At 41.7% G+C, this 27761-nt stretch overlaps 4 protein-coding genes across 11 annotated transcripts; 1 reads left to right on the top strand and 3 right to left on the bottom strand.

Annotated features, from left to right (window-relative positions):
- Nucleotides 1-1313: 1313 nt before the first annotated feature.
- On the bottom strand, nucleotides 1314-7755 carry LOC118371460 (vascular cell adhesion protein 1-like). The gene is made up of 8 exons (XM_035756925.2): nucleotides 7392-7755; nucleotides 7205-7271; nucleotides 6481-6861; nucleotides 5609-5914; nucleotides 5212-5478; nucleotides 3274-3373; nucleotides 3106-3163; nucleotides 1314-2791 (listed from the first exon to the last, which is right to left on the bottom strand). Exons 2-6 carry the CDS (start codon nucleotides 7251-7253, stop codon nucleotides 3312-3314), a joined length of 1065 nt encoding a protein of 354 aa, XP_035612818.1. The 5' UTR covers nucleotides 7254-7271; nucleotides 7392-7755; the 3' UTR covers nucleotides 1314-2791; nucleotides 3106-3163; nucleotides 3274-3311.
- Nucleotides 7756-9798: 2043 nt separating this feature from the next.
- LOC127920466 (uncharacterized) lies at nucleotides 9799-17622 on the bottom strand. 5 transcript variants are annotated; one of them, XM_052504552.1, is made up of 7 exons: nucleotides 17486-17622; nucleotides 16203-16305; nucleotides 15651-15760; nucleotides 15386-15516; nucleotides 14708-14858; nucleotides 12470-14354; nucleotides 9799-12377 (listed from the first exon to the last, which is right to left on the bottom strand). In XM_052504552.1, the coding sequence occupies exon 7, from the start codon at nucleotides 11945-11947 to the stop codon at nucleotides 10832-10834; it is 1116 nt and encodes a 371-aa protein (XP_052360512.1). In that variant the 5' UTR covers nucleotides 11948-12377; nucleotides 12470-14354; nucleotides 14708-14858; nucleotides 15386-15516; nucleotides 15651-15760; nucleotides 16203-16305; nucleotides 17486-17622; the 3' UTR covers nucleotides 9799-10831. The 5 variants fall into 5 exon arrangements, with proteins under 5 accessions (XP_052360512.1, XP_052360515.1, XP_052360501.1 ...); XM_052504555.1 differs by having other exon boundaries at nucleotides 9799-14354; nucleotides 17475-17622; XM_052504541.1 differs by having other exon boundaries at nucleotides 9799-14354.
- A 118-nt stretch (nucleotides 17623-17740) lies between these two features.
- On the top strand, nucleotides 17741-23087 carry LOC118371427 (transmembrane 9 superfamily member 1-like). 4 transcript variants are annotated; one of them, XM_035756881.2, is made up of 10 exons: nucleotides 17743-17922; nucleotides 18052-18128; nucleotides 18500-18720; nucleotides 19041-19172; nucleotides 19282-19404; nucleotides 19491-19843; nucleotides 20267-20421; nucleotides 21061-21246; nucleotides 21601-21874; nucleotides 22282-23087. In XM_035756881.2, the coding sequence occupies exons 3-10, from the start codon at nucleotides 18505-18507 to the stop codon at nucleotides 22673-22675; spliced, it is 1833 nt and encodes a 610-aa protein (XP_035612774.1). In that variant the 5' UTR covers nucleotides 17743-17922; nucleotides 18052-18128; nucleotides 18500-18504; the 3' UTR covers nucleotides 22676-23087. The 4 variants fall into 4 exon arrangements, with proteins under 4 accessions (XP_035612765.1, XP_035612748.1, XP_035612774.1 ...); XM_035756862.2 differs by having other exon boundaries at nucleotides 18052-18133; XM_035756872.2 differs by having other exon boundaries at nucleotides 17741-18128.
- Nucleotides 23088-23794: 707 nt separating this feature from the next.
- Nucleotides 23795-26305, bottom strand: LOC118371450 (homeobox protein Dlx2a-like). The gene is made up of 4 exons (XM_035756890.2): nucleotides 25921-26305; nucleotides 25178-25536; nucleotides 24974-25075; nucleotides 23795-24569 (listed from the first exon to the last, which is right to left on the bottom strand). The coding sequence occupies exons 1-4, from the start codon at nucleotides 26303-26305 to the stop codon at nucleotides 24279-24281; spliced, it is 1137 nt and encodes a 378-aa protein (XP_035612783.1). The 3' UTR covers nucleotides 23795-24278.
- Between the last annotated feature and the right edge of the window lie 1456 nt (nucleotides 26306-27761).

Here is a 27761-nt window from a genome sequence, read left to right as displayed (position 1 = left end):
GGCCAAAGATTAGGATACAAATATATCTCACATTCTCCCACATTTCATGTTGGCGACACAGGGAATCGAAACATTAGCAAAAAACGTTACTATTAATTTTCAAAGCAACTATTTTACTTTTTCTTTGATGTTACAGACAAACTAGGACCAACCATAGTAGCCTGGCTCTCACTTTATCAGAATTCATCAATATAATACCAACCAACCTCTTTTAACCTTGGGGGGGTTTATTTATTTCATGCAATATACTGCTATTGTACTATGGTAACACATCATTAAAAAAGATGGTACCATATGATCATGTTTTTATAATTGTGCTTTACCATGGTAGAATGTATATTGCAGGTAAAAAAATGGTATTTTCATGATCCACATCTATACTATGGTAAAAATGAGGCAATACCATGGTATTATTTAGATGCATGCCTGTACCATCATACTTCAAAGCAAAAATCATGGTACATTTCCATGATTCAATCCATGCCATGGTATAAATGATGCAATACCATGGTAATATTTAGGAACAATGGCAGTACCATGGTAGTACCATCATACTTCAAGGCTAAAACCATGGTGCATTTAGATGATTTAGACTATACCATAGTAAACTCAGCAAAAAAAATAAACATCCCTTTTTCAGGACCCTGTCTTTCAAAGATCATTCGTAAAAATCAAAATAACTTCACAGATCTTCATTGTAAAGGGTTTAAACACTGTTTCTCATGCTTGTTCAATGAACCATAAACAATTAATGAACATGCACCTGTGGAACGGTCGTTAAGACACTAACCGCTGACTGACGGTAGGGGAAAAATAACTTACAGTACTTGTATTTGTCATCTGCCCTCTTGGTGCTGGCATCGGCTGTATCTGAGCTTGTAGCGTTATCTAAATCCAACTTTTGCTTTCAAATCTTCCCTATATTCTGGTTGAAACACGTATTGTTGAATGTCACCATGTAGTTAATAGAACATAAAAAAATACTCAATGGTTGAATTCGTGTTGAAGCCGTTGTCTGGTCAGTTCTTTGGTTTTACCCAAAGGATTGTGTTGTTGGTGTCAGCTTCCTTTTCCCCATCACAAGTTGTAGTCTTTTCAGATACTGGAAAAAAAGTGTCTGCTTGCATATTTAGCAATGAATCCGCCGATAGGAACTTCGCTGAAAGATGGCTCCAAGGACAACCATATATACATGCACAAAAGCGTATAGTGCGATCAGTATAACATAGTCTTCACGAAATGATGATATAACTTTTAGGCATGAGATACTGTATGTAAAATGTTGGATCAATAATAGCAAGAGATTATGGACATTAAATGTAAAGGTTTTTATTACAATGCAATTAATAAACTTCAAATTCAGCCTCAATTTATTCTCTTGCTCAACATAAAAACTGATGAGTACAACATTGAAATAGACATTAAAAAATAGAACATTTGTTATTCCGGAAACTGCATTGAAGTAAAAGAAGAATAGTGACCAGTAGATTTTATCATCAGTCTGGAAATGTACACTTACTTCACCAACTTCCTGTCTTGCATCAGGCCATTGTCTTTCCAACTAATTGTGTTTCTTCTTTCCTCAGTCATCATTGACTTTATATGGCCTTAAACTGCCTTCAGTAGTTGAACTCATTAAACAGATGCTCTGTGAAATCAGTACTCGAAATAAATTGGTTAAAATAGAGAGTATCATCCAACCACCACTGTAGTAACAGTTAAACACTTTTCATCCTTGAAAATTCTACAAATATGCAAATAATCAAAGAGACCAAAATGGTGAATATAACAACTAAATACTAATAGAAAACAATTACAAAATACATACTGCCCATAAAAATAATTAATATCCATTGGCAAAATGCTTAAAATGCACTTTTCTTATTCACTTGTGCATAGACCCCATCTAGGTTGTTAAAGGATCTGCCCCTTTTTTTCAATGTTAGTCTAAAATGTCATACCCAAATCTAACTTCCTGTAGCTCAGGCCCTGAAGCAAGGATATGCATATTCTTGGTACCATTTGAAAGGAAACACTTTGAAATTTGTGGAAATGTGAAAGGAATGTAGGAGAATATAACACAATAGATCTGGTAAAAGATACTACAAAGACAAAAAAAACAGTTATTTTGTATTTTTTTTTTGTACCATCATCTTTGAAATGCAAAAGAAAGGCCTAATGTATTATTCCAGCCCAGGTACAATTTAGATTTTGGCCACTAGATGGCAGCAGTGTATGTGCAAAATGTTAGATTGAGCCAATGAACCATTGCATTTCTGTAAAAAAAATGGTATCAAGACTGCCCAAATGTGCCTAATTTGTTTATTAATAACTTTTTATGTTCAAAATTGTGCGCTCTCCTCAAACAATAGCATGGTATTCTTTCACTGTAATGGCTACTGTAAATTGGACAGTGCAGTTAGATTAACAAGAATGTAAGCTTTCTGCCAATATTAGACATGTCTATGTCCAGGGAAATGTTCTTGTTACTTACAACCTCATGCTAATCGCATTAGCCTACGTTAGCTCAACCGTCCCGTGGAACGGACACCGATACTGAAGTAGTTTTAACTGGAGGTTCCTGGGCCCCTCTCCCAGTCACACTGACTTCAGCGTATTCACTCTCCTGCCCCTGTTCCCTGTCCAGGGCTACAGCTGGTGTCTCTTTGGGCCGAAGTTTGGAGAAGTCTATCTCACCGTAGTGGATCTCCTCAGGCTGGTCTTCTGCTGGTTCCTCTGGTTCCTCTCCGGTCATGGCCTGATTAGTATACACCATCCCAACTGGGGAGTTCTGTGGAGAGAACACAGAAAGGAAAAGGTGTCAGGAACCATACTTTGTGAGAATAATGAACTGATAATTTTAAAGGCATTAAGTTATACAACACATTACACATAGGATGTGTAACATACTGATATCAATTGCTATAAACTGACAGAAGTACAAAGTTCAACAAATATGCTGTTATTATTAGTTGTTCTTACAGGATGTGGCATCATTGCTATCGGTGTGGTCTTATCACCCTAAATGTCCTGTTAAATTATTTTTTTTGTTCTTCCTTCATTGCATTTTGTAGACAGGTTTTAAAAGTTTAGCCTCATTCCCACCTGTCCCAGTGGATTGTCTGTCCTTTCAAGTCCATCAGGGAGCCTAAATTTTCTCTTCCTGGAAGACATTTACGAAGACTTTCTGAATGCACTGAGAAGGATTTCATATACAAAAGCACAAACACAAGATAAATACACAGTTTTGCAGAGGCCGGGAAAAGATTTTACCATCCAAAGAAAGTGATCAGGATGATTAGCAAAATTACTCACATGGTTCCTCCTGCTCCTGCAATTCCCAAAACCCTTGGGATAAGAGGCTCTTCTTGCCCTGAAAATACAGCATATATTATGGTCATTTCTTTCAAAAACAGCTCTAAAGTATAATACACACTTCATTCAGAAAGTATTCAGAACCCTTGACTGTTTCCACATTTTGTTACCTTATTCTAAAAATGATTAAATAAATGATTCTTATCAATCTACACACAAGACCCCATGATGATGAAGCAAAACAAGTTTTTAGAAATTTTAGCAAATGTATAAAAAAAACACTTTGCATAAGTATTCAGACTCTTTGCTATGAGACTCGAAATTGAGCTCAGGTTCATCCTGTTTACATGATCATCCTTGAGATGTTTCTAGAACTTGATTGGAGTCCACCTGTGATATATTCAATTGATTGGACATGATTTGGAAAGGCACACACCTGTCCACAGTTGACAGTGCATGTCAGAGCAAAAACCAAGCCATGAGGTCAAAGGAATTGTCTGTAGAGCTCTGAGACAGGATTGTGTCGAGGCACAGATCTGGGGAAAGGTACCAAAAAATGTCTGCAGCATTGAAAGTCCCCAAGAACACAGTTACCTCCATCATTCTTAAATGGAAGAAGTTTGGAACCTGCAAGACTCTTCCTAGAGCGCGAGGCCCGGCCAAACTGAGCAATAGGGGGAGAAGGACCTTGGTCAGAGAGGTGGCCACTCCTCAGTAAAAGCCACATGACAGCCCACTTAGAGTTTGCCAAAAGGCACCTAAATAACTCTCAGACCATGAGAAACAGGATTCTTTGGTGTGATGAAACCAAGATTGAACTCTTTGGCCTGAGTGCCAAGCGTCAATGTCTGGAGGAAACCTAACATTTCTACCCTGCTAGAGCTGCCCTGTTCAACTGTAAGTGCTGTTATTGTGAAGTGGAAAGTCAAGGAGCAACAACGGCTCAGCCGCGAAGTGGTAGGCCACAGAAGGTCACAGAATGGGACCACTGAGTGCTGAAGCGCGTAGCGTCTGTCCTCAGTTACACCACTCACTATCGAGTTCCAAACTGGAAGCAACGTCAGCACAATAACTGTTCGTCGTGAGCTTCATGAATTGGGTTTCCATGACCAAGCAGCCACACACAAGCCTAAAATCACCATGCGCAATGCCAAGCGTTGGCTGGAGTGGTGTAAAGCAGACCTCTATTGGACTCTGAAGCAGTGGAAACTGTGTTATTTTGAGTGATGAATCATACTTCACCATCCGACAGACGAATCTGGCAATGGCGGATGCCAGGAGAATGCCACCTGACCCAATGCATAGTGTCAACTGTAAAGTTTGGTGGATGAGGAATAATGGTCTGGGGCTGCTTTTTCATGGTTTGGGCTAGGCCCCTTAGTTCCAGTGAAGGGAAATCTTAACGCTACAGCATACAATGACATTCTAGATTATTCTGTACTTCCAACTTTGTGGCAACAGTTTGGGGAAGGCCCTTTCCTGTTTCAGCATGACAATGCCTCCGTGCACAAACAAGGTCCATACAGAAATGGTTTGTCGAGATCGGTGTGGAAGAACTTGACTAGCCTGCACAGAGCCCTGACCTCAACCCGATCGAACACCTTTGGGATGAATTGGAACGCCGACTGCGAGCCAGGCCTAATTGCCCAACATCAGTGCTCGACCACACTAATGCTCTTGTGGCTGAATGGAAGCAAGTCCTCGCAACAATGTTCCAACATCTAGTGGAAAGCATTCCCAGAAGAGTGGAGGATGTTATAGCAGCAAAAGGGGGACCAACTCCATATTTATGCTCATCATTTTGGAATGGGATTTTCAACAAGCAGTTATCCACATACTTTTGGTCATGTAATGTATATCTAACCAAAGATTGTGTCCTATGTGCCCCTGTGTTACCTTCAATAGCTAGAAGCACTTTCATTGACTTCTCAATGCCGTGATCATTTCTTGCTTCACAGTAGTACATCCCTCCATCACCAACAGTCTCATTGATGGTGTAGGTCTGTCCAGATGCTACCTGTGTTGGTTTACCCCCACAAATCTGGAACCAGGTGAAGTTTGTCACAGGAGGGTTGGCTGTGCTGCTGCAGGTCAGATTCACACAACTGCCCACTGATACTGGATCAGCTGGACTGAGGGAGGCTGAGGTGTTTTTCGGAGAGACTGGGGGAGAGGGGTTAATTAGGAGTGTATCTGGTATTTTGAATAGTCTGATCAATACCAGTCTATGACATAATCATCAGTGAAAACATAATGACAGAATGATCTACAGGATCCAGGGACTAAATCTTACATAAAACGTTAAGCGTCATGGTATGTTCAGCTGTCTTGTTGCTTGTTCCTACTGGGTAGACTGCAGTACAAGTGATGTTCTTCTCATGATGAAGGTGTGAAGCAGTGAATGTCACCGTGGAGAGAACAGATTTGGTTTGATCTGAATTCTCTTGCAGTTGGTTCTCAGGTGTAAACAGGGTTGGGAGAGTCCATGTCAGTTTAGGAGAGTGTTTGGGACAGGGAGCTGCAGCAGAGCAGTTCAAACTGACAGGCCTCTCTTCCTTCATCTCACCTGAGACAGTAATCTTGGGTCTGAGAGGCAAATCTGTAATACATTGCAGGTTAACTTATTTTACACTCACGGTTGGGTAGGTTACTATCTAAATGTAATCTGTTACAGTTAAAAGTTACCTGTCCAAAATTGTAATCAGTAATGTAATGTACGGATTACCGAAATGTAGTAACATAATCTGATTACTTCCAGTTACTTTTGGAATCCATCAAACACATTTGGTGTGTTCATTGTGGTCTCTGATTTAAACCTGCACCTTTTTTCAATGCTGAATTGAATGTCATTGAGAAAACAGAAGTGTCATAATGTATTTGTATTCCGCAAACATGATTTCTGAATTTAAATTTAATCGAAAAAGTAGTCATCTACTTTTTCAAAAGTATCTGTAATCTGATTACAATTTTTTTTTTGCTGGTAACGTAAGTAATTGCAGTTACCGTTGTTTGTAATATATGATTACATGTAATCAGTTACTCCCCAGCCCAGTTTACACTGACAGCCACACTGTCCACTTGTTCTCATTCTACTTGTGTGATTTGATGCAAGGACTCTAAACAGATTTTTTTTGGGGGGGGATAAACAGTTAAATTGTCTCTCACCTCTGACAACTATAAGAACAGACTTCTCAGGGTCTGTTGCGCTGAATGGTCTACTCTCAATTCTGAAGTAGCTGTTAGTGTAACTGGAGGTTACATTGAAGAAGACTGTGGTGCAGTCCTTCCAGGACATGTTTACAGTTATCTTCCCTTGATAGGTGTTGTATGTCTTACTACTGTTAAATATCACAATGTTCAGCCTGCCACCAAAGTACGGTGATTCTTTAATCCACACTCCGGAGGTAATTACTGTGCTGTTAAATGTAGAGCAATCTTGAGGAACATCAAATGCACATGGGATTTGAACACAGGAGCCACTCAGTACATCCAATTTCTCTGGCATTGTGGTGATCAAATGTCTTTGGCCAAAACAGGCCAAAACACCTGCAATATCAAGGTCAACATCAGAGAGGTTATGTGATATTTTCAGTAGTCTCTGTTGATATTATGCCATTACAGTTAAATAAGATTAACGTATTTCAATGTACAGGTGATTCATGATACTGTATGTCGAGATTACATGCCCTAGACTGGAGCATACACATTTATGGAATACATAATAAGAATGTATTTGAATTGAGACAATTAAACTGAAATTATCCGTAGTTAACTGAACTCTACTTTCACATTGAGAAAGATGGAAATATAGCTCATACCATAAAATGGAATGACTTCCTCTATGTCCTGTTCATAACTACAAATAATTGGAGCTGTGTGGAAAACTCACCTGACATAAAGAGGCCAATGAGAAACATGTTGTCAGTACTACATGCCATGTCAGAATTCACATTCACCTGAAACGGTACAAATATACACTTAATGGTAAAGTAGCCTAACTCACACAACGCTTTGAAATCAATTTCTCTGCACCTACTCAAATGGCATTGGAGGAGAAGATCACTTCAGATTTTCACCTTCAATGAATGTTGAAGAGTCGTGGAGAGAGGATGCAAGGAGTGAGGAAGACAAGGCCAGTAACTGAAAGGTAGATGGTTTGAAGTCCTGAGTCAACTACGTGAAAAATATGTCTGTTCCCTTCAGCGACTCACTTAACCCTAATTGCTCCTGTAAGTTGCTATGGATAAGAGCATATGATGCATTCAGAAAGTATTCAGACCGCTTGACGTTTTCCACATGTTGTTACATTACAGCCTTATTCTAAAATGGATTAAAAACATTTTCCTCATCAATCTACACACAATACCCCATAATGACAAAGCAAAAAAAACAAAAAAAACAGAAATACCTTATTTACATACACCACCAGTCAAAAGTTTGGACACAGCTACTCATTCAAGGGGTTTTCTTTCTTTTTACAATTTTCTACATTGTAGAATAATAGTGAAGACATCAAAACTATGAAATAACACATATGGAATCCTGTAATAACCCCAAAAGGGTTAAACAAATCCAAATATATTTCATATTTGAGATTCTTCAAAGTAGCCACCCTTTGCCTTGATGACAGCTTTGCACACTCTTGGCATTCTCTCAACCAGCTTCACTTGGAATGCAGGTGAAGGAGTTCCCACATATGCTGAGCACTTGTTGGCTGCTTTTCCTTCACTCTGCGGTCCAACTCATCCCAAACCATCTCAATTGGGTTGAAGTCGGACGATTGTGGAAGCCAGGTCATCTGATGCAGCACTCCATTACTCTCCGTCTTGGTCAAATAGCTCTTACACAGCCTGAAGGTGTGTAGGGTCATTGTCCTGTTGAAAAACAAATGATAGTCCCACTAAGCGCAAACCAGATGGGATGGCGTATTGCTGCAGAATACTGTTGAGAGAATGCCAAGTGTGCAAAGCTGTCATCAAGGCAAAGGGTGGCTACTTTGAAGAATCTGAAATATAAAATAGATTTGGATTTGTTTAACACTTTTTTTGATTACTACAAGATTCCATGTGTGTTATTTCATAGTTTTGATGTCTTCACTATTATTCTACAATGTAGAAAATAGTAAAAAATAAACAAAAACCCTTGAATAAGTAGGCGTGTCCAAACTTTTGACTGGTACTATAAGTATTTAGACCCTTTGCTGTGAGACTCGAACTTGAGCTCAGGTGCATCCTGTTTCCATTGACCGTCCTTGAGATGTTTCTACAACTTGATTGGAGTTCACCTGGGGTAAAATCAATGAATTGGACATGATTTGGAAAGGCATACACCTATCTATATAAAGGCCCCACAGTTGACAGTGTATATCAGAGCAAAAACCAAGCCATGAGGTCGAAGGAATAGTCTGTAAAGCTCAGAGACATGATTGTGTCGAGGCACAGATCTGGGAAAGGGTACCAAAACATTTCTGCAGCATTGAAGGTCCCCAAGAACACCGTGGCCTCAATCATTCTTAAATGGAAGAAAATTGGAACCACAAAGACTTCCTAGAGCTGTGGGGATGTTTTTCAGCGACAGGGACTGGGAGACTAGTTCGGATCAAGGGAAAGATGAACGGAGAAAAGTAATATAATAAATATAATAATATATGAAAAGTACAGAGAGATCCTTGATGAAAACCTGCTCCAGAGTGCTCAGGACCTCAGACTGGGGCGAAAGTTCACCTTCCAACAGGACAACAACCCTAAGCACACAGCCAAGACAACGCAGGAGTGGCTTCAGGACAAGTATCTGAATGTCCTTGAGTGGTCCAGCCAGAGCCCAGACTTGGACCTGATCGATCATCTCTAGAGAGACCTGAAAAGAGCTGTGCTGCAACGCTCCCCATCCAACCTGACAGAGCTTGAGAGGATCGACAGAGAAGAATGGGAGAAACTTCCCAAATACAGTTGTACAAAGTTTGTAGCATCATACCCAAGAAGACTCAAGGAGTCTGCCAAAGGTGCTTCAACAAAGTACTGAGTAAAGGGTCTGAATACTTATGTAAATGTGATATTTCAGTTTTTTATTTTTAATACATTTTCAAGAAAGTCTAAACCTGTTTTTGCTTTGTCATTATAGGGTATTGTGTGTAGATCGATGAGGGGGAAAAAAACAATTTATTCCAATTTAGAAGAAGGTTGTAACGTAACAAAATGTGGGAAAAGTCAAGGGGTCTGAATACTTTCCCAATGCACCGTATGCAAAACACATGCACTCCCCTCTGTATGTATTTGGACAGTGAAGCAAAATTGATACATTTAGCTCAATACTTCACCATTTTAGATCAAATGTTTCATATGAGGTGACAGTACAGAATGTCACCTTTTGTTTGTGGGTATTTAAAAAAAACTGTAATGCCCAGGGTGTAGTGAAGGAAGAAGTCAGGCGCAGGAAGCAGAGAGTTCAGGGTAGAGATACTTTTAATACACCACACCGGTGAAAACGACGCCAACCCAAACAAATGCCCCAAACATGGGGAACTAAACAGTTCAGCAACACACACACACACACAATCGTGACTTACAGTCGTGTACAATCGTACACTGAAAATAATCCCGCACAACCAGCAGGCGGGCCGGCTGGTAAATAAAGACCAACCAATTAACCTAACTAAACACAGGTGCAACTAATAAATAGACAAGGGGGGAAAAAGGATCAGTGGCAGCTAGTAGGCCGGTGACGATGACCGCCGAGCGCCACCCGAACAGGAAGGGGAGCCACTTTCGGTAGGAGTCGTGACAAAAACACTGTAGTAAATATTACAATAATGTCCCAAAAATCACTACATTCCGCAAAAACAGTACAGTTTTTTAAAACTATAGTAAATACTACAGTATTTATTTTGCATATACCCTGCCCACTCCCCTCTCCCATATCCCAATTTGTGCCACCCATAAGTGAAAGACCTACATGCCAAGTCTAGAGCATGTATTGTGTTCTTTACAGGTTATAGAAAAGAGCAGAACCGCTGAACTATCTGTTTAGATCCCAGTCCTACCGACCAACAGGTTATGGAACATTTTTATCATTTTATCTCAAGACTTAGTCTGTAAAGACATTACATACTACAGTAACGTCTGCAAAAACACTCCAGTGGATACTATAGTATTTTTTTCATGTGGGTGTTTTGATGTAGCCCTTAACTTCCTTTCTCATCATTGTTCATGATTCATTCTTAATCATGGCATTATCAGGATTAGAGATGTATTGCATTGAACCATCCCTGTATCCAGTGGTGGAAAAAGTACAGAATTGTACTTCAGTACAAGTAAAGATACTTTAAAGTATAAATAATTTAAAATTGCTTATATTAAGCAAACTAGACAGCACACTTTTCTTTTTTTCTTTACAGATAGCTTTACAGATAGCACACTCCAATACTCCGACATAATTTACAGATAGCCAGGGGCCAACTCCAACACTCCGACATAATTTACAGATAGCCAGTGGCCCACTCCAACACTCAAGACATAATTTACAGATAGCCAGGGGCCAACTCCAACACTCCGACATAATTTACAGATAGCCAGTGGCCCACTCCAACACTCCGACATAATTTACAGATAGCCAGTGGCCCACTCCAACACTCAGGACATAATTTACAGATAGCCAGGGGCCAACTCCAACACTCAAGACATAATTTACAGATAGCCAGTGGCCCACTCCAACACTCAAGACATAATTTACAGATAGCCAGTGGCCCACTCCAACACTCAAGACATAATTTACAGATAGCCAGTGGCCCACTCCAACACTCAAGACATAATTTACAGATAGCCAGGGGCCAACTCCAACACTCAAGACACAATTTACAGATAGCCAGGGGCCCACTCCAACACTCGAGACATAATTTACAAATAGCCAGGGGCCCACTCCAACACTCAAGACATAATTTACAGATAGCCAGTGGCCCACTCCAACACTCAAGACATAATTTACAAATAGCCAGGGGCCCACTCCAACACTCAAGACATAATTTACATATAGCCAGGGGCCCACTCCAACACTCAAGACACAATTTACAGATAGCCAGGGGCCCACTCCAACACTCAATACATAATTTACAAATAGCCAGAGGCCCACTCCAACACTTGAGACATAATTTACAAATAGCCAGAGGCCCACTCCAACACTCAATACATAATTTACAAATAGCCAGAGGCCCACTCCAACACTTGAGACATAATTTACAAATAGCCAGGGGCCCACTCCAACACTCAAGACATAATTTACATATAGCCAGGGGCCCACTCCAACACTCAAGACACAATTTACAGATAGCCAGGGGCCCACTCCAACACTCAATACATAATTTACAAATAGCCAGAGGCCCACTCCAACACTTGAGACATAATTTACAAATAGCCAGAGGCCCACTCCAACACTCAATACATAATTTACAAATAGCCAGAGGCCCACTCCAACACTTGAGACATAATTTACAAATAGCCAGGGGCCCACTCCAACACTCAATACATAATTTACAAATAGCCAGAGGCCCACTCCAACACTTGAGACATAATTTACAAATAGCCAGAGGCCCACTCCAACACTCAAGACATAATTTACAAACAAAGCATTTGTGTTTCATGAGTCTGCCAGATCAGAGGCTGTAGGATAGAACAGGGATGTTCTTTTGATAATGCGTGAATTTGACAAGTACTTTTGCATGTCAGGGAAAATGCATGGAATAAAAAGTACATTATCTCCTTTAGGAATGTAGTTTAGTAAAATTGTCAAAAATATACATAGTAAAGTACAGATACCTAAAAAAAAACTATTGTTACTTAAGTACTTTACACCAATGCTCATATCAAATAGGTATTTCAGTTTTGAAGCAAATACATGAACTATCAGCAGTACTTTGAACATTTTAAATCTCATTACTTGCAATGAATTTCCTTCATTTAATTTGAACACTAAAATTAAAAAATAAGATTGTGAAAAAGTCAAACACTTACCTTACAATCATGAAAACCATCCACAGGAAAGGAGAAGCTATCACGCACCCGTAGTGGTTTCTGATAAACAAAAGTGTTATAATTAAATTGAGTCGCATCAGTCACATACTTCCTATTACTATGCCTAGCGTTTAGACTGTTTGTCCAGTTACCGAATGGTTGCTGGTTAGAATACCAGAGCCGACAAGGTGAAAAACTGTTGATGTGCCCTTGAGCAAGGCATTTAACACGAGTTTGCTCTTTCTGTGATTGTTTTCAATTCAAATGGTCAGAAATAAACAAAAATAGCTTCTTAGCATGAGCAATTTCTCAAGCATGAATTTTGCTAGGACTGTCAGGTGTGGTCTGAGTGGGGAGTGGAAGATGGAAAACTAGCTGTTACTGGCAGAGAGGTTTAGAACTCTCTGATTGGTATTTTAAGTAGTTTACCGACTGGTGATGTCACCAGACTGGCCAAAACTCCATTCCACCAAAAGCAGGCAGAAACTTCAGGCAGTCTTTTCAAAAAGCTCTTACATTAAAAGGGCAATATCCCCCCGTCCCTGTCAGAACAGCCTAAATTTGTCAGGGCATGGACTCTACAAGGTGTCGAAAGCAATTAACAAGGATGCTAACTCTATATGCTTCCCACAGTTGTATCTAGTTGGTTAGATGTCTTTTGGGTGCAACCCAGCAGTGTTGCAGTTCTCGACACAAACTGGTGTGCCTGGCACCTACTACCATTAGAGCGTTGGGCCAGGAACCAAAAGGTTGCTGGATTGAATCCCCGAGCTGACAAGGTAAAAAATCTGTAATTCTGCTCCTGAACATTTCAGTTGAATGCATTGTTGTACAACTGACTAGGTATCCCCCTTTCCCTTTCCCATACCCCATTCAAAGGCACTTAAATCTTGTCCTGCCCATTCAACCTCTTTATGGCACACATGCGCAATCCATTTCTTAATTGTCTCAAGGCTTAAAAATCCTTATTTAACCTGTCTCCACCCCTCTAACTACACTGATTGAAGTGGATTTAACCAGTGACATCCATAAGGGATCATAGCTTTCACCTGGACCCACCTTGTCAGTCTAGGTCATGGAAAAGGCAGGTGTTAATAATGTTTATAATGTTTATACACTCAATGTATACATAAAACACAGGGAAATCAAATTTTTGACTGCACTGGGCCTTAATGTGCTGGGCGTCCTAATCAGATGTGAAACAGCGCACGCAAATGTGTATATGCTAATATTTGAAAAATCCCCTTTCTATTAAACCTTCCACAATTTGTTTCCGTCATGAAGAATTAAACAACAAAAAATGCATCAAACAAAGCTTTTGTCAATAGAACCATCTAACCGTCCTATATCTCCGGGCTTTAATGGGAATGCATGTGGGATTTGGAAAAATATAAATCAAAATACAAAATTCACTATTACTTTTATTCAAGAAAAAAGCATGTTAATAAAACTTGCTAGTTTACTTGGAATACGTTAACCACTACCCCATTCTCACATTTTCAACATGAAGAACAGACTTGGCTAGACACTGTAATTGTAGTTGTCTAATTATCACGCACACTCCTCAACTTCCTCTTTCCTTGCTTGACTTCCTCTTTGAAGTCTATTCCTAAATAAAAAGGAGGAAGTAGCGAGAATTATTTTAATATGGATACAGTATGGTGTGGACAATATTTTTTATTAATCAAACATAGATGAGGTATGGTATACACTGAGTGTACTAAACATCTTCCTAATATTGAGTTGAATGTTGACTCCAATGCTTCCCACAGTTGTGTCAAGTTGGCTGAATGTCCTTGATACACACAGGAAACTGTTGAGTGTGAAAAACCCAGCAGCGTTGCAGTTCTTGACACACTCAAACCGGTGTGCCTGGCACCTACTACTACACCCTGTTTAAAGGCACTGAAATGCATTGAATATGTATAGGTTTCTCTCTCAGAGAGCCAATGATGGTGAATAGAGTCCAGTCATCCCGGTGTGCTGCCTTGTCGGCTCTTCATCATCTTCTTACAGCTGTTCTTGATGCAGTCCTCACTGTGCACAAACACACTTCACAGTATGAGACATTTTATCACTCATACCAACTATGGCTTAACATCATGTGGATGTGGAGCAGGATTTCAACCGTGTGAAAAAGTAGTGCCATTGTCGGAAAGTACAGTGCCACATCAAATGATTCAAATAAAATCGACTTATTTAGAATACAAAAGTGTGACTGAAGCGTATATTCTCATATTTACACCAAGTCAAATTTCCCATTAGTCGTGCATTGACGTCAATGTAGGATTCATCCCTGCCATTTTTTACTCAAATAAATCAGAGTGAGGCTCCATAAGGGTTGGAATATAACCTCAGTGATACTATATTATGTCGATCCTATCCTGTACCTGAACTGTTTCTCTGCACACATGAACTGGATAAGGGTGTCCTTGTTGGGCTCGCTCCACTTGAGGTTACTGTGGAGCAGTCCACAATGTCAGGCTGCAGGAACAGACCTCTGGACTCCTTATACAGGCAGTCCTCTGGGGCAGGGTGCTTCTGCAAGGGGCCAAGGAGACAAACACTCACACTGACTTCTGGGAATAGGATAACTGCTCCTCTTCAAGGAATACCTAGGATAGGGTAAGTAATCCTTCTCACCCCCCCCCCCTAAAAAGATTTAGATGCACTATTGTAAAGTGGCTGTTCCACTGGATGTCTTAAGGTGTATGCACCAATTTGTAAGTCGCTCTGGATAAGAGCGTCTGCTAAATGACTTAAATGTAAATGTAAATGTGACGGTTTGGATCTCAAACTAGGGACTGCTTATTATGTGGGACTGTCGTGCATGTGTGTGTTTAAGAGGAGCAAATTAAACTATGGAGAATTGGGATTACAAACTCTTACAAAGTTTGACAGTCACAACACAGGTGAACTCACAGAAGGATAGGAAGCTTCCTAAGATACAGAAACCTCAAAAACAAAATATACAACACACACACAGCTTCTATTGTTATAATACTGTTAGATAAACTGTATGACTGGGATGAAAGATGGGTAAGGTGGTATATAAACTGCAGTAGTACTTTGCGTCGCTGGGGGTGAGGTGCCTCAGTAGGATCCCTGCTCCAAATGTCAGGCTGTCTGTATCTTCTGTTGCCGTGGCGACTACCGCCTTAACCAGAGCAGTGCAGCTCGCCTCTGCCTCACATGGAGCCTAGTGGGTGAGATGGAAGATTATTTAGAAACGTTCAATACTTAATGAATGGACCGAGGTGTACAGTAACTATGTGCACAGAAGATTGATTCGTTTATGGGTGGCTAAGGAAAGGAACAAAACTTGAGACAAACCTTGTTGTATGGCACCCCCATTAGGGTGAGCAGCTTCTTGCACTCGTCGTTGTGCTGCCGGGTAACTTTCACCAGACGCTTAGTGAACTTGTCAATGTTCTCCTGCTCCCCTGGTGGTGAATAGAAAAATTGGTCATCACTACACACGTGTTGGTGACTTGCTGTACCTGTTTCCTGCACCTGGGCCAGCAGGTTCTCAGCCTCTGCCCTCCTTCTCCAGCTAAAACCACACAGAGAGAGAAGTTAGATTAAGACACCCGAGTGGCACAGCGGTCTAAGGCAATGCATCGCAGTGCTTGAGGTGTCATTAGACACCCTGGTTTGAATATAGGCTGTATCACAACCGGACGTGATCGGGAGTTCCATAGGGTGGTGCACAATTGGCCCAGCGTTGTTCGGGTTTGGCCGGTGTAAATAAGAATTTGTTCTTAATTGACTTGCCTAGTTAAATTTAAAGAAATGTTGTTCAACATTTGAGAAAATACATAATGCATTTCAACATCCCAAGGAGGGGCAATAAAGTTGTGATCTTGATGTGAGCCCTGTCCTTACCTCTTGTGACTTCAGCTGTGGGGGCTTGCCATCAAAAGCGTAGACAGGTTTGATCCCATGCCCAAGCATGTGGATGGTCTGGTAAAACGTGCCCATAAGGTGACTGAGGATGCAAGTGAAATCACATGACTAACAGAGACTTGAAAATATAATATTAGAATGGGTTAGAATAAAATACAATGTATACAATACACTACAAATACCAAAGTATGTGGACACCCCTTCAAATGAGTGGATTCGGGCCTCTCGAGTGGCGCAGCGGTCTAAGGCTGTGCTAGCTGCGTTACTAAAGATCCTGGTTCGATACCGGGCTGTGTCGCGACCGGGAGACCCATGAGGCGCCGCACAATTGGCCCCAATCGCCTGGGTTGGGGGAGGGTTTGGCCGGCCGGGATGTCCTTGTCCCATCGTGCTCTAGCTACTCCTGTGGCGGCCCGGGCACATGCACGTTGACATGGTCGTGTACATTCCCGTTTTAAGCGTGCAGTGCGGCTTGGCTGGGTTGTGTTTGTGACACATGGCTATCGACCTTCGCCTCTTGGGGAGAAAAATGGGGTACAAAAAAAAAATATATATATATATATATACATACATAAATAAAATGTGTGGATTTGGCTATTTCAGACACACCTGTTGCTGACAGGTGTATAGAATTGAGCACACAGCCATGCAATCTCCATAGACAAACATTGGCAGTAGAATGGCCTTACTGAAGAGCTCAGTGACTTTCAACGTGACACCGTCATAGGATGTCACCTTTCCAACAAGTCAGATCGTCAAATTTCGTCCCTGCTAGAGCTGCCCTGGTCAACTGTGGTAAGCCACACAAACTCACAGGATGAGTGCTGAAGCGCGTAACACCTACAAATCGTCTGTCCTTGGTTGCAACACTCACTACTAAGTTCCAAAAAATGTTTTGTCATACCAGTGGTATAGGTCTGTTATAAACTGGGTGGTTAGAGCTCTGAATGCTGATTGGCTGACAGCCGTGGTATACGGACGTATAACACGGGTATGACAAAACATGTATTTTTACTGCTCTAATTACTTTGGTAAACAGTTTATAATAGCACTAAGGTACCTCGGGGGTTTGTGGTATATGGGCAATATACCACGGTAAGGGCTGCATTCATTTATAAATGAGTTTAGACAGCTAGCTTGCTAGCTAACGTTAGCAATTTGAAGATATTTGAATGTGAATATTTTCTACAATATAATATTTTATAAAATAAGGATTTATCATGACTAACATACGAATAAAACATTGTTTACATGCAACTCACTGGCTGTTCTCGTGTCACAGCTGTTTCAGGCTGCGAAGAAAATGGGAAAACTGTATCAAGGCATTACAATTTGTACATATTGTACAATATTAATGAGAGACTGGGTTGACAATCCAGGACTCTTCGAGTATCGTTCATCGATTGACCGGTAACAGATTAAAAGGCCTGTGTCTTTGGCAGGAAGTAAATAAACATATTTGATTGGTTAGTGAGATTAAGGGAAATCCGGCCGAGAGAAATGTCATGAATTTAAACAGTAATCAGAGGAGACACAACAACAATTACTATGCACAAACGAAATAATTATATTGATCATATTTTATTTAGATAGAAAATATAAGAGATTAGAAGATAGGTACCGTGGAGGTGTGTTTTTGCTTCTTCACACCGCCCACTCCGGAAAAGTCAGTCATCGTTAGCTATTTTTATTTTTTAAGGTGACGTGGAGACGGTTCCCTTCTTCATCCCGATTCATGTGTCTTTAAAAATACGATACATATTTCTAGATAATCGAAGTAGCAAAATTGAAACTAACTAGAATATTAAAAATGTGTATCAATATTTAGATTCAAACCTAGCAGGACATCGCTGAGGAGGCGAGTATTCTTGGGCCTGGAATCTGAGGAATCCAGCGGACAGACAGGTTTGGTACGATGTGTTCTAGAGCTAGCGAGATGCACGGTACGATAGCTAGTTCCTCGGTGTAGCTGGAGGACTTTTTTTTTAGATGAAAGCAAGTAATTGTGTATGTTTATTCAACTGAAATGACGTAGATAGTACAGTCAACACTGACTACGTACAGACTCTTTGCAGAGTTTACTCTTGCAATGCACTATCGATGTGCTGTTGTTTCACAGGTAGCCAGGGACTGTCGCTATGTAGGTGATGGCTGTTGTTGATATAGCAAAGTGATGTTATATCGACATGATGCAATGGTTTACGCTCACTGAATATGCTTATAGGCTTTTTGACAATTGACCTGTTCAATTATTGGAATCTATTCATTTTCAACAGGGCCCATGATGGCTGAAATTGAACATCCTAACCAGCAAGGAGTCTGCCGGATGATAGGTTATTGCATCTTGGTCCTGTGTCTCGTGCCACAGATAACATGGGCTACAGTGAGCTACAAGCAAGGGGATCCTGTAACATTATATGTCAACAAAGTTGGTCCTTACCATAACCCTCAGGAAACGTATCATTACTACACGTTGCCTGTTTGCAGGCCTAAAGAGGTCAGTGAATACATGTGAATATCATAGGAGGTTGGTGGGACCTTAATTGGGGAGAACAGGCTTGTGGTAATGGCTGGAGCGGAGTAAGTGGAATGGTATCAAGTACATCAAACATATTTTCCATGTGTTAGATGCCATTCCATTTGTTCCATTCCAGTCATTGAGTTGTTCTCCCCTAAGCAGCCTCCGCTAGTAGATATGCAAATATATGACGAATGAATTACGCTTGTAGGGCTCTACAGATGTATGTTACTAGTGTGTGTGTATAATAATTCTATTAAGACTTGGCATACCAAGTCTGAGAACCTTTTTTTCCCCAGGTGCACCACAAGTCCCTTAGTCTAGGAGAAGTGCTTGATGGGGATCGGATGGCAGAGTCCCTGTATGAAATCAAATTCAGAGAGAATACAGAGAAGAAGTTACTCTGCCAGCTGACCCTCACAGAGAAAGAGGTATTTGCATTCGGACAAAATACGCAGAACTTCACAGTACATTGCATCATGGAACGGTGTAACTAAACCTAGTTGGTGATGTTTTTTCTTTATTGCTACTTTCATGTAGGTGGACCAACTCCGAGAGGCCATAGAGGAGTTGTATTACTTTGAGTTTGTCCTGGATGACATTCCCATATGGGGCTTTGTGGGGTACATGGAGGAGAGTGGCTTCCTGCCCCATAGTCATAAGGTGGGTTAGTCGGACTCCCTTTCAGACCCTCGTGTCAAAACTCAAATATAAGTCTACCTGCATTATGTGTCTGTGTGTGTATATAGGTGGGGCTGTGGACACACCTGGACTTCAACATTGAGTACAACGGAAACTCTGTGATCTTCGCCAACGTCTCCGTGAAGGACTCTAAGCCAGTGCCCCTGGAGGAGGGTGGCGCCGGGCATGGGGCGGTGGGGACGGGCGGCGGGCTGGCACTGTCCTTCTCCTACAGCGTGCACTGGTTCGAGAGCCCTCTGAACCACGCCCGGCGGGCCGAGAGGCTGAGGGACTACTCGTTCTTCCCCAAGACCCTAGAGATCCACTGGCTGTCTATTATCAACTCCCTGGTGCTGGTGGTACTGCTGCTGGGCTTCGTCATCATCATCCTCATGAGGGTCCTCAAGAATGACTTTGCTAGGTGACCAATGAGGGGACGGAGTGAGGAGGTTTAGACATTAATGATGTTCTGTTTTGGGGCCTCCCGAGTGGCGCAGCGGTCTGCCACTAGAGATTCTGGGTCTGAGTCTAGGCTCTGTTGCAGCCGGTCGCGACCTGGAGACCCATGGGCCCAGCGTCATCCGGGTTAGGGGAGTGTTTGGCTGGCAGGGATGTCCTTGTCCCATCGCGTAAAAATACAAATAGATTTTTAAAAAGGATGTTCTGTTTTACTGGAGAGCTCACATTGATATTGGCATGTAAGAGTTTGGGTATAATTAGAGTAGGTCTATTTGTGGCTATATATCATGTTTTATTAGGATTGTGTATGGAAATGGTAGCTAAATTGTGTGCGAATGACATTCCCATATCTCAAGATCTTTCTCTCTTCTGGTTGTTCCTGTAGGTACAATGTTGAGGAGGAGGGCGGCTGTGATGATCTGGACCAAGGGGATAATGGCTGGAAGATCATCCACACAGATGTCTTTAGGTTCCCCCCTTATAAAAGCCTGCTGTGTGCTGTGTTGGGAGTGGGGGCTCAGTTTCTAACCCTGGCCACAGGTAACCATCAACACACTGGTTTAACACTCAGAACACATGAATTAAATCTTACAATTACTGCTCCTCAAAATACAGAATCGCAATTCAGTAATATTTATGAGCAGATCAGGGTTGAATTTGACCATTTGTGAATGGTTGTGTGACGGTTGACATCTAGTTCTAGCGCACATCAAATGCATTGCATTCCTTTTCCATTGTTACTCCCCATTGGAGGAGGATTGAATGTCTGTGTGACAAGAACTGGAAATCTGATCAGCATGGACACACGCATAACTTGGATGTGACCACCTACCTACATGTACAAATGACCTCGACTGACCTCTACCCCAGCACATTGACTCGGTACCTGTACCCTCTGTATATAGCCTCGTTATTGTTATGTAATTTTCTTGTTACTTTTTATTTTTTTTACTATAGTTAATTTAGTAAATATTTTTAACTGCATTGTTGGTTTAAGGGTTTGTAAGTACGCAATTCACGGTAAGGTTGTATTCGGGGCATGTGACTAATAAAATATGATTTAATGTACATGTACTATGCCTGTGACAAAGTAGTCTGTAGAAATGAAGAACTGTGGTTATCACTACAGGCTCCTTCCCCCAAGCTCTGCCATTTGACCTCTGTCTCTGGTTGCTGTAGGGATCATCGTCATGGCGCTGCTGGGAATGTTTAATGTGCATCGACATGGTGCTATCAACTCTGCTGCCATCATGCTGTACGCGTTGACGAGCTGCGTGTCAGGATACTGCTCCTGTAGCTTCTACACACAGATACATGGCCAGCGCTGGGTCTGGAATATCATCCTCACCTCTTCACTCTTCTCAGGTGAGCGGGCAGATTTGGTCTTTTGAATCACGTCATACTGGTAAATATTCCATATATATATTGTCCGTGTCATTTGTTTTGGACAATTCTGGTTGAGTTTCAATTACAATAAAACTCTGTGAACATCTAAAGTTTACACCGTGTTCATTTTTTAGCAGGATGTGTGTCGAACTGTTGAGTTTCAATTACCATAAATCTTCTCTTCTCTCCGTCTCTGCTTGAACCGGACTTTCTCCTCTATTTCCCCACCCTTTCTTCCTTCCTCCCCTTTCTCCACCCATCTCACCTTGTTAACCACCCTCTCTTCCTACTTCCTTGATTCCCTCCTCTAACCATCCTCCCTCAATCCCACAGCTCCCCTGTTCCTGACTTGGAGTGTGGTGAACTCAGTCCACTGGTGGAGCGGCTCCACCCAGGCTCTGCCTGCCTCTACAGTGCTGCTGTTGCTGGGGGCCTGGGTCCTGGTGGGATTTCCCCTCACTGTCATCGGGGGCATTGTGGGCAAGAACCGTGCAGGCAACTTCCAGGCCCCCTGTCGCACACGCAACATCGCCCGCCAGATCCCCACACAGCCCTGGTACAAGCACACGGCTGTACACATGGCCATTGGGGGCTTCCTGCCTTTCAGGTGTGTGTAACAATATCAAAATAACAGAGAGCTTCTCTCTGTGTTTGGTAATGGAGTCCCGTTGCTGAGTCATGAGTGAGCGCTTTTCCCCTGTCTCAGTTAAACAGTTGTCGCTCTAGAGTCTATAACTCAGTGTATAAAACCAATCGATCAGATTTCATTTGTGGTTGTGCCTTTTAGTAGCTGTCATTTGTCACAGAAAAAACAATACAGTGCATCTATAACGTTAGTGTGTAATCCTACTCCTGTCTTGTTTTAGGATTCATTTTTCTACCTCCATGTCAGGGCAATCTATTGTGATTACTTTGAGCTAGCTGCTTAACACAATCTGAATGTTGTTGAACACCCAGACATAAATTGTGTGTATATTGTCTAGCCTACTCATTCCCCTAACCTCTCTCCCTCAGTGCCATCTCAGTGGAGCTGTACTACATCTTCGCCACCGTGTGGGGACGCGAGCATTACACCCTGTATGGCATCCTCCTCTGCGTGTTCGCCATCCTCCTCTCGGTGGGCGCCTGCATCTCGGTGGCGCTCACCTACTTCCTGCTGTCGGGCGAGGACTACCGCTGGTGGTGGCGCAGTGTGCTGAGCACAGGTTCCACGGGACTCTTCATCTTTGTCTACTCAGTCTTTTACTACCGCAATCGTTCGAGTATGAGCGGCCTGGTGCAGAGCGCAGAGTTCTTTGGTTACTCACTCCTCACAGCGCTGGTCTTTTCCCTCATGCTGGGTACTGTCTCCTTCTGGGCCTCGCTGGTCTTTATTCGCTACATCTATCGCAGCCTCAAGATGGACTAAGGGAATGTACAGCCGATTACATAACAGCCCAGTTTGAATGTCTGTCCTTTCAGTTAGTCGATTTGATTGGTTGAGAAAATATTTTTTTCCCACCAATCACATACAGGTTAGTGGTTGACAAATGAGGAAAGATGCATTTGGACAGGAATGGGTCTGTGTATATGCCTCATGGGGGCTTTCTTGAAATATGAAAGAATGCCATTGAGGTTGAATAAGGGAATCAGTTAAGGTGGAAAGGGTATCTATAAAGGGATGAGTGTGTGCAATATGTGATGCAGGCTTGCAGTTGGACATTAGCCTCAAGGATCAGCTCTTGCATAAACGATGGAAGAAAGTGTTCTAGTCACCATCCACTGATTGGTTCTGGTGTAAATATACAACCTTTTCAATAAAGACATCTTTTTATTACCTATTCACAGAGCTAGCTCAAGACAGTTCCAGGCCTACTCAGTGATTTTATTCACAGGGGGAGAACAGCTCATAATGGCCAACATTTGATAACGTGCATGTTCTCCAAATAATTGGACTAGCGCCCTGGCTAGGGAATGTGCTTGTACAGAAACATGGGACTGAGCTTTTCTAGCTCACGAGAGCTTGGGATAAGACACGCTAAACAAGTGTGGAAAGCCTGTATTACATTAATTGTAGGCTTAGGTAAAACTACAAACTAAGTATTTTTAATGAAAATTTGCCCTGTTAAGACATGGCTTATTTGTGCACCAAGTCTTTCCTCATGAAAGAGTGACATTGGTAACGGACATTAGCATAAACCAGTGTCAAAGCAGTCATGTACATATTTACACCAGGTAGGTTGCTGGGTTCAGCTTACAATTATGCCTTCAAAGAAAAGACTAATCCAGTTCAACTCTACCAGTAAACCATTTGCCCAAAATGTCAGGAGTATATCACCTAAGATAAGTAAATCCCACAACTTTATAATACAACATTTATTTTAAAAAACATAACACAATAACACTTGAAGACATTGGCCTTGTTCTGTAGGCACAAAGTGTAAACAAATTGAAACTTGAGGTAGTATTTGAAATCAGCCAAGAACACCACTTATTGTACATGTCAATGCATTTTCCCCATTTTGGGCTTAAACAAAACCCTGACATGGGGGGCATCACCACTGTACAACGAGGTCATAAAACATGGCAGTAATGTTAAGAGCATCCAATAGCATAAAAATCTGGTGTGGCATGGACCAACAAACATTCAGTAGGAACGTGTAACATCTAGTAGTGCCTTGCACAGATCACGTCAAATAGGCTAGTGAGGGAATAAAAGCATGCCACTTCCAGCATAGACACAGCAAAGCTTCATCAGAGTAGTATCAAAAAGCAGTGTGTCAAAACAGCAACGATATTAAATACACAGATAAGAACAGATTCAGATTATTTTAAAGAATATGAGGGGATACAATTTTCACACAGGGCTGGCGAATGGTTAAAACAGATTGATAAGATAAGCCAACACCTCGTCACCAAATGAGAATTTCCTGTCTAAGCTTAATTGTAATAATCATTCAAAACAAAAATGTAATAGGTTGACAATCCAGTAAATTTACCACCATGACCACTAACATTTGACCTCTTGTTGATTATTGGCTAGACTTTTGCATGGGGCTCATGACTTTCCAGTCATCACTGTTGATGCTAGGAAAGTGGTTTGCACTGACCGTGCTGTAGCCATTGGGGTACTCATGGTGAGTCACAGCTGGGGGCAGGGGCCAGATGCCCGGGGGCCTTGCAGGGGGCTGGGGGGGAGAGGATAGCCGAGGATACCCAACAGCATAGTAAGGCAGGTTATGTTGAGGACTCCTTAACATGGTCTCTCGAAACTGTTGAGCAATGGTGTGGTCCTGGATCTGTGCTTGGGGTTTGCCCTGAAACTAAAACGAAACAGTGGTTAATATCAGTAAGTCAAAGCACAGCTGTGCGTAGAGATGTATTGTCCAGCCTTTAAGACACTGTCCAGACTAGGGACAGGTCTCCATTGTGGACGAGCCACTAAGCCTGTTGCCACTGTTACTGACCAACAGGATGTACAAGCTAGACAGCTGGTTGCGCAATATATACAATAAATGTAGTATTGCAAAAAAATAGTCAATTGCCTTAATTGGGTAAGGAAAATGTCTATTGGACAGGGTTACAGAGCACTCTCTGCAGGGTTGGCAGAAAGTGGATGTTTGTTTCACCCCAACTCCTGTTTCCCCTGAAAAACAGATGTGGGGACACTGCTCATGCATCTTTATTCACCTGCTACATTAAGTTACAGCACTACAATTATTTTCACCTGGGGGCGCTGTGGCATGTTGGGGTAGCCAGGGGATGCCCAGCTGTCGTCTTTCTGGTGCCTCTTCAGTTTCATCCTGCGATTCTGGAACCATGTTTTTACCTGGGGAAAAAAATTTTTGGCAACAGAAACAAATACCAGCTATGATTTGATACATTTGTGAAGTGCAGATTGTTCTTAACACAGTAAGTAGCCTTAACGCACCTGTTTGTAAGTAAGCCCAGTCAGTCTAGCCAGGGTCTTCATCTCAGCAGGGGTGAGGTACTTCTGCATGGTAAACCTATGAGTAAGGGCATCCATTTGGCCTGTTGAGAAAGCAGTTCGAGCTTTCTGTTTGGGGATATTCTTGTCCACTTTCTCCGGGGAAGAAGGGGGCAATGGCTGCAGGGTGCAGTTCTCACCCCCCATAACGTGTGGACTTCGAAACTCCTCTGGATGCGAACTGGAGACATGCTCATTGCCATTTGAGCTTCCACTGGCTGTCTCCAACTCATTTCTCACCCAAGTTGTATAGTTGGCTTGCGGATTGTACTCCTCTCGGTCGTTCACTGAACTCAAAGACTCTGAGTGAGGAAATTAAAGTATATATACTTACTGGCATGTGAAGTCAGTTTGGATTGTCCACGCAATCTGACCAAGAGTAAACCCTTGCGCCAGTGGGCACTTTTAGCGGTTCATAACAAATAACCAGTAAGATGGCGTTGGATATACAGACACATGGGCTTAGTTTGAGAGGGAGATCGTCACTTTAGCCCGAGACCAATCAAATACAGTGCAATAACTACCACCATGTCTGCGATACCGTCCGTTACAGACAAAATAGTAACCTAGAGTACAGTAGGACCCATTTACACGGATAGAGACTTACTCGGCGATTACCTAGCACAAAACAAGAACAAGCTAATGTTAGCTACATACTTGTAGCAGTAATGTGGATAGTTATTTACCTGGTGAGGTGTGAGTCTCTGAGTCGCTCTGGGTGTCGCTACTTGGCCGCTTGGTCTCCGTTTGCGGATCATGCGGAGTCCGGTTGTTGGAAATGAAGAGGCGGCCACTCTGTGTATGGCTGTGAGGGTCACCAAGACATACAGCAGAACCCGGGTATTGGCCATTGCTCGTGCCAGCATTGTTTAGTTCGGGACTCCAGGATGGTGATTGATGCTGTGGCTGCGCTTGCGAGTAGTAGCTGGCGCTGACCCCAGAGTTGTATGTGGCCTCTGTCCAGCTGGAGAAGTTAGGATGGTTTTGCTCAGCCCCTGGTTGGTACACGAGACCATAGGTAAAAGCGTGGTAGGATGGGTTGAAGCTCACTGGTACCTTCCAGTCTGCCATATTTTTCACTAAGGTTAATAGGCCTATGTGAACAAGAAACCGTCCAAACAAATTACCACGCAGTTTCCTAAAGATGGAAAACTCCGAAACCACCCTTCCAAAAGTTCAAAAATTCCTTGGTGTGCTGTTTATAGGTGAATGGTGTGGGTGTGGGTCAAGGTCGCAGCCAATCAGTCTTCCATTCAGGTATCTTGGCAGTGAGGCCGCGCCCCTGGAAGGGTCCATTCATTATTTCCATTATACACACATTTTGAACTAAATAGTCATTTGTACAAGCAAAATAGTTTTGACAGAAATATGCTAAAAAGTATTTGACAGAAACAATTTAATGAATGGTTGATTTATTTTGGTGCAATGTATTCCTCTTTATTGGATATCCATAAATATTTTAAAATATATTTTAAAAGATTGAACTAGCTATTTGCAGAGTGCACACTTAATAGCTAGTCATTTATAATATCATTGCCAGTGCCAATGTGAGTTCCCATATTTGATTTATACCTTTGATCCTTTCTTCACCTTGAAAATACTTTATTTGATTAAAAGTGGTAATGACGTTTAATGGTTAGGGTGTTGTGCTCAGCCTGCTTATCTCATATTTTAATTTAAATAGGCCCATAACGTTTTAAGACATTTTTATTGTCAACTCTTGAATTGAACCACTGGGCACACACTGGTTCAATGAAATTACGTTTAACCAACATGGAATATATGTTGAATTAATGTCTGTGCCCAGTGGGTTATCACTATAATTGATATATCTATCAAACATAGTGGCATAGCCTATCACTTCTATGTAGGCCTAATTTATTACACATGTCATACATGTTTATCTCTCCTTGGATCAGATTGTTAATTTCCTCACATCTCTGCCATAAAGTGTCTCTTCAGATATGTCCCATTGTTGTTCATTGTTGTTCAGGTACGAGTGGTAGAAATATGTGTATTAATTTAACCTCCAGAAATGGAATTAAATTCCAAAATTGCAATGGACAAGAATGTAGTAAATAGCCTAAAGACTTTTATTTTGGAGTGTAACTCCCTATGTTTTTGTCCAGACAGATAACTGTCAGGGGGCAACTCATCATGTTTAGATGTGATTATCACTCCATGATTTAATCAAAAGGGATTGTAAATGTGTCTTTGTTGTTTGGTTTAAAAGTGCAAATTGAAACCCCCATCTACATGTCTCTCACAGCATGTTGTTGATTATGCAGCAGTTAGTACACCTCAAATACAAAGATTACTTTGTACTTGAGCTTTTACCCTTCTCAGATACAATTTGTGACCAATGGCTGGACATGTAAATGCCGGTCAACCCTGGTAGCAATACTTTCACAAACTGTCTCAAGTATTACCATTCAAATGCTTGTTTGTTGTCCACCTCCTTGGCTGCATTGACATTTAAATTCTATAGTTAGTGGTGAAAATATGTGATAATGTTGTGCCTATGGGA

This window comes from Oncorhynchus keta, chromosome 4, assembly GCF_023373465.1.
Source record: "Oncorhynchus keta strain PuntledgeMale-10-30-2019 chromosome 4, Oket_V2, whole genome shotgun sequence".
NCBI classification, from domain to species: domain Eukaryota; kingdom Metazoa; phylum Chordata; class Actinopteri; order Salmoniformes; family Salmonidae; genus Oncorhynchus; species Oncorhynchus keta.
Note: the sequence above shows the minus strand (reverse complement) of the source record. Positions and strands in the feature narration are given on the sequence as shown.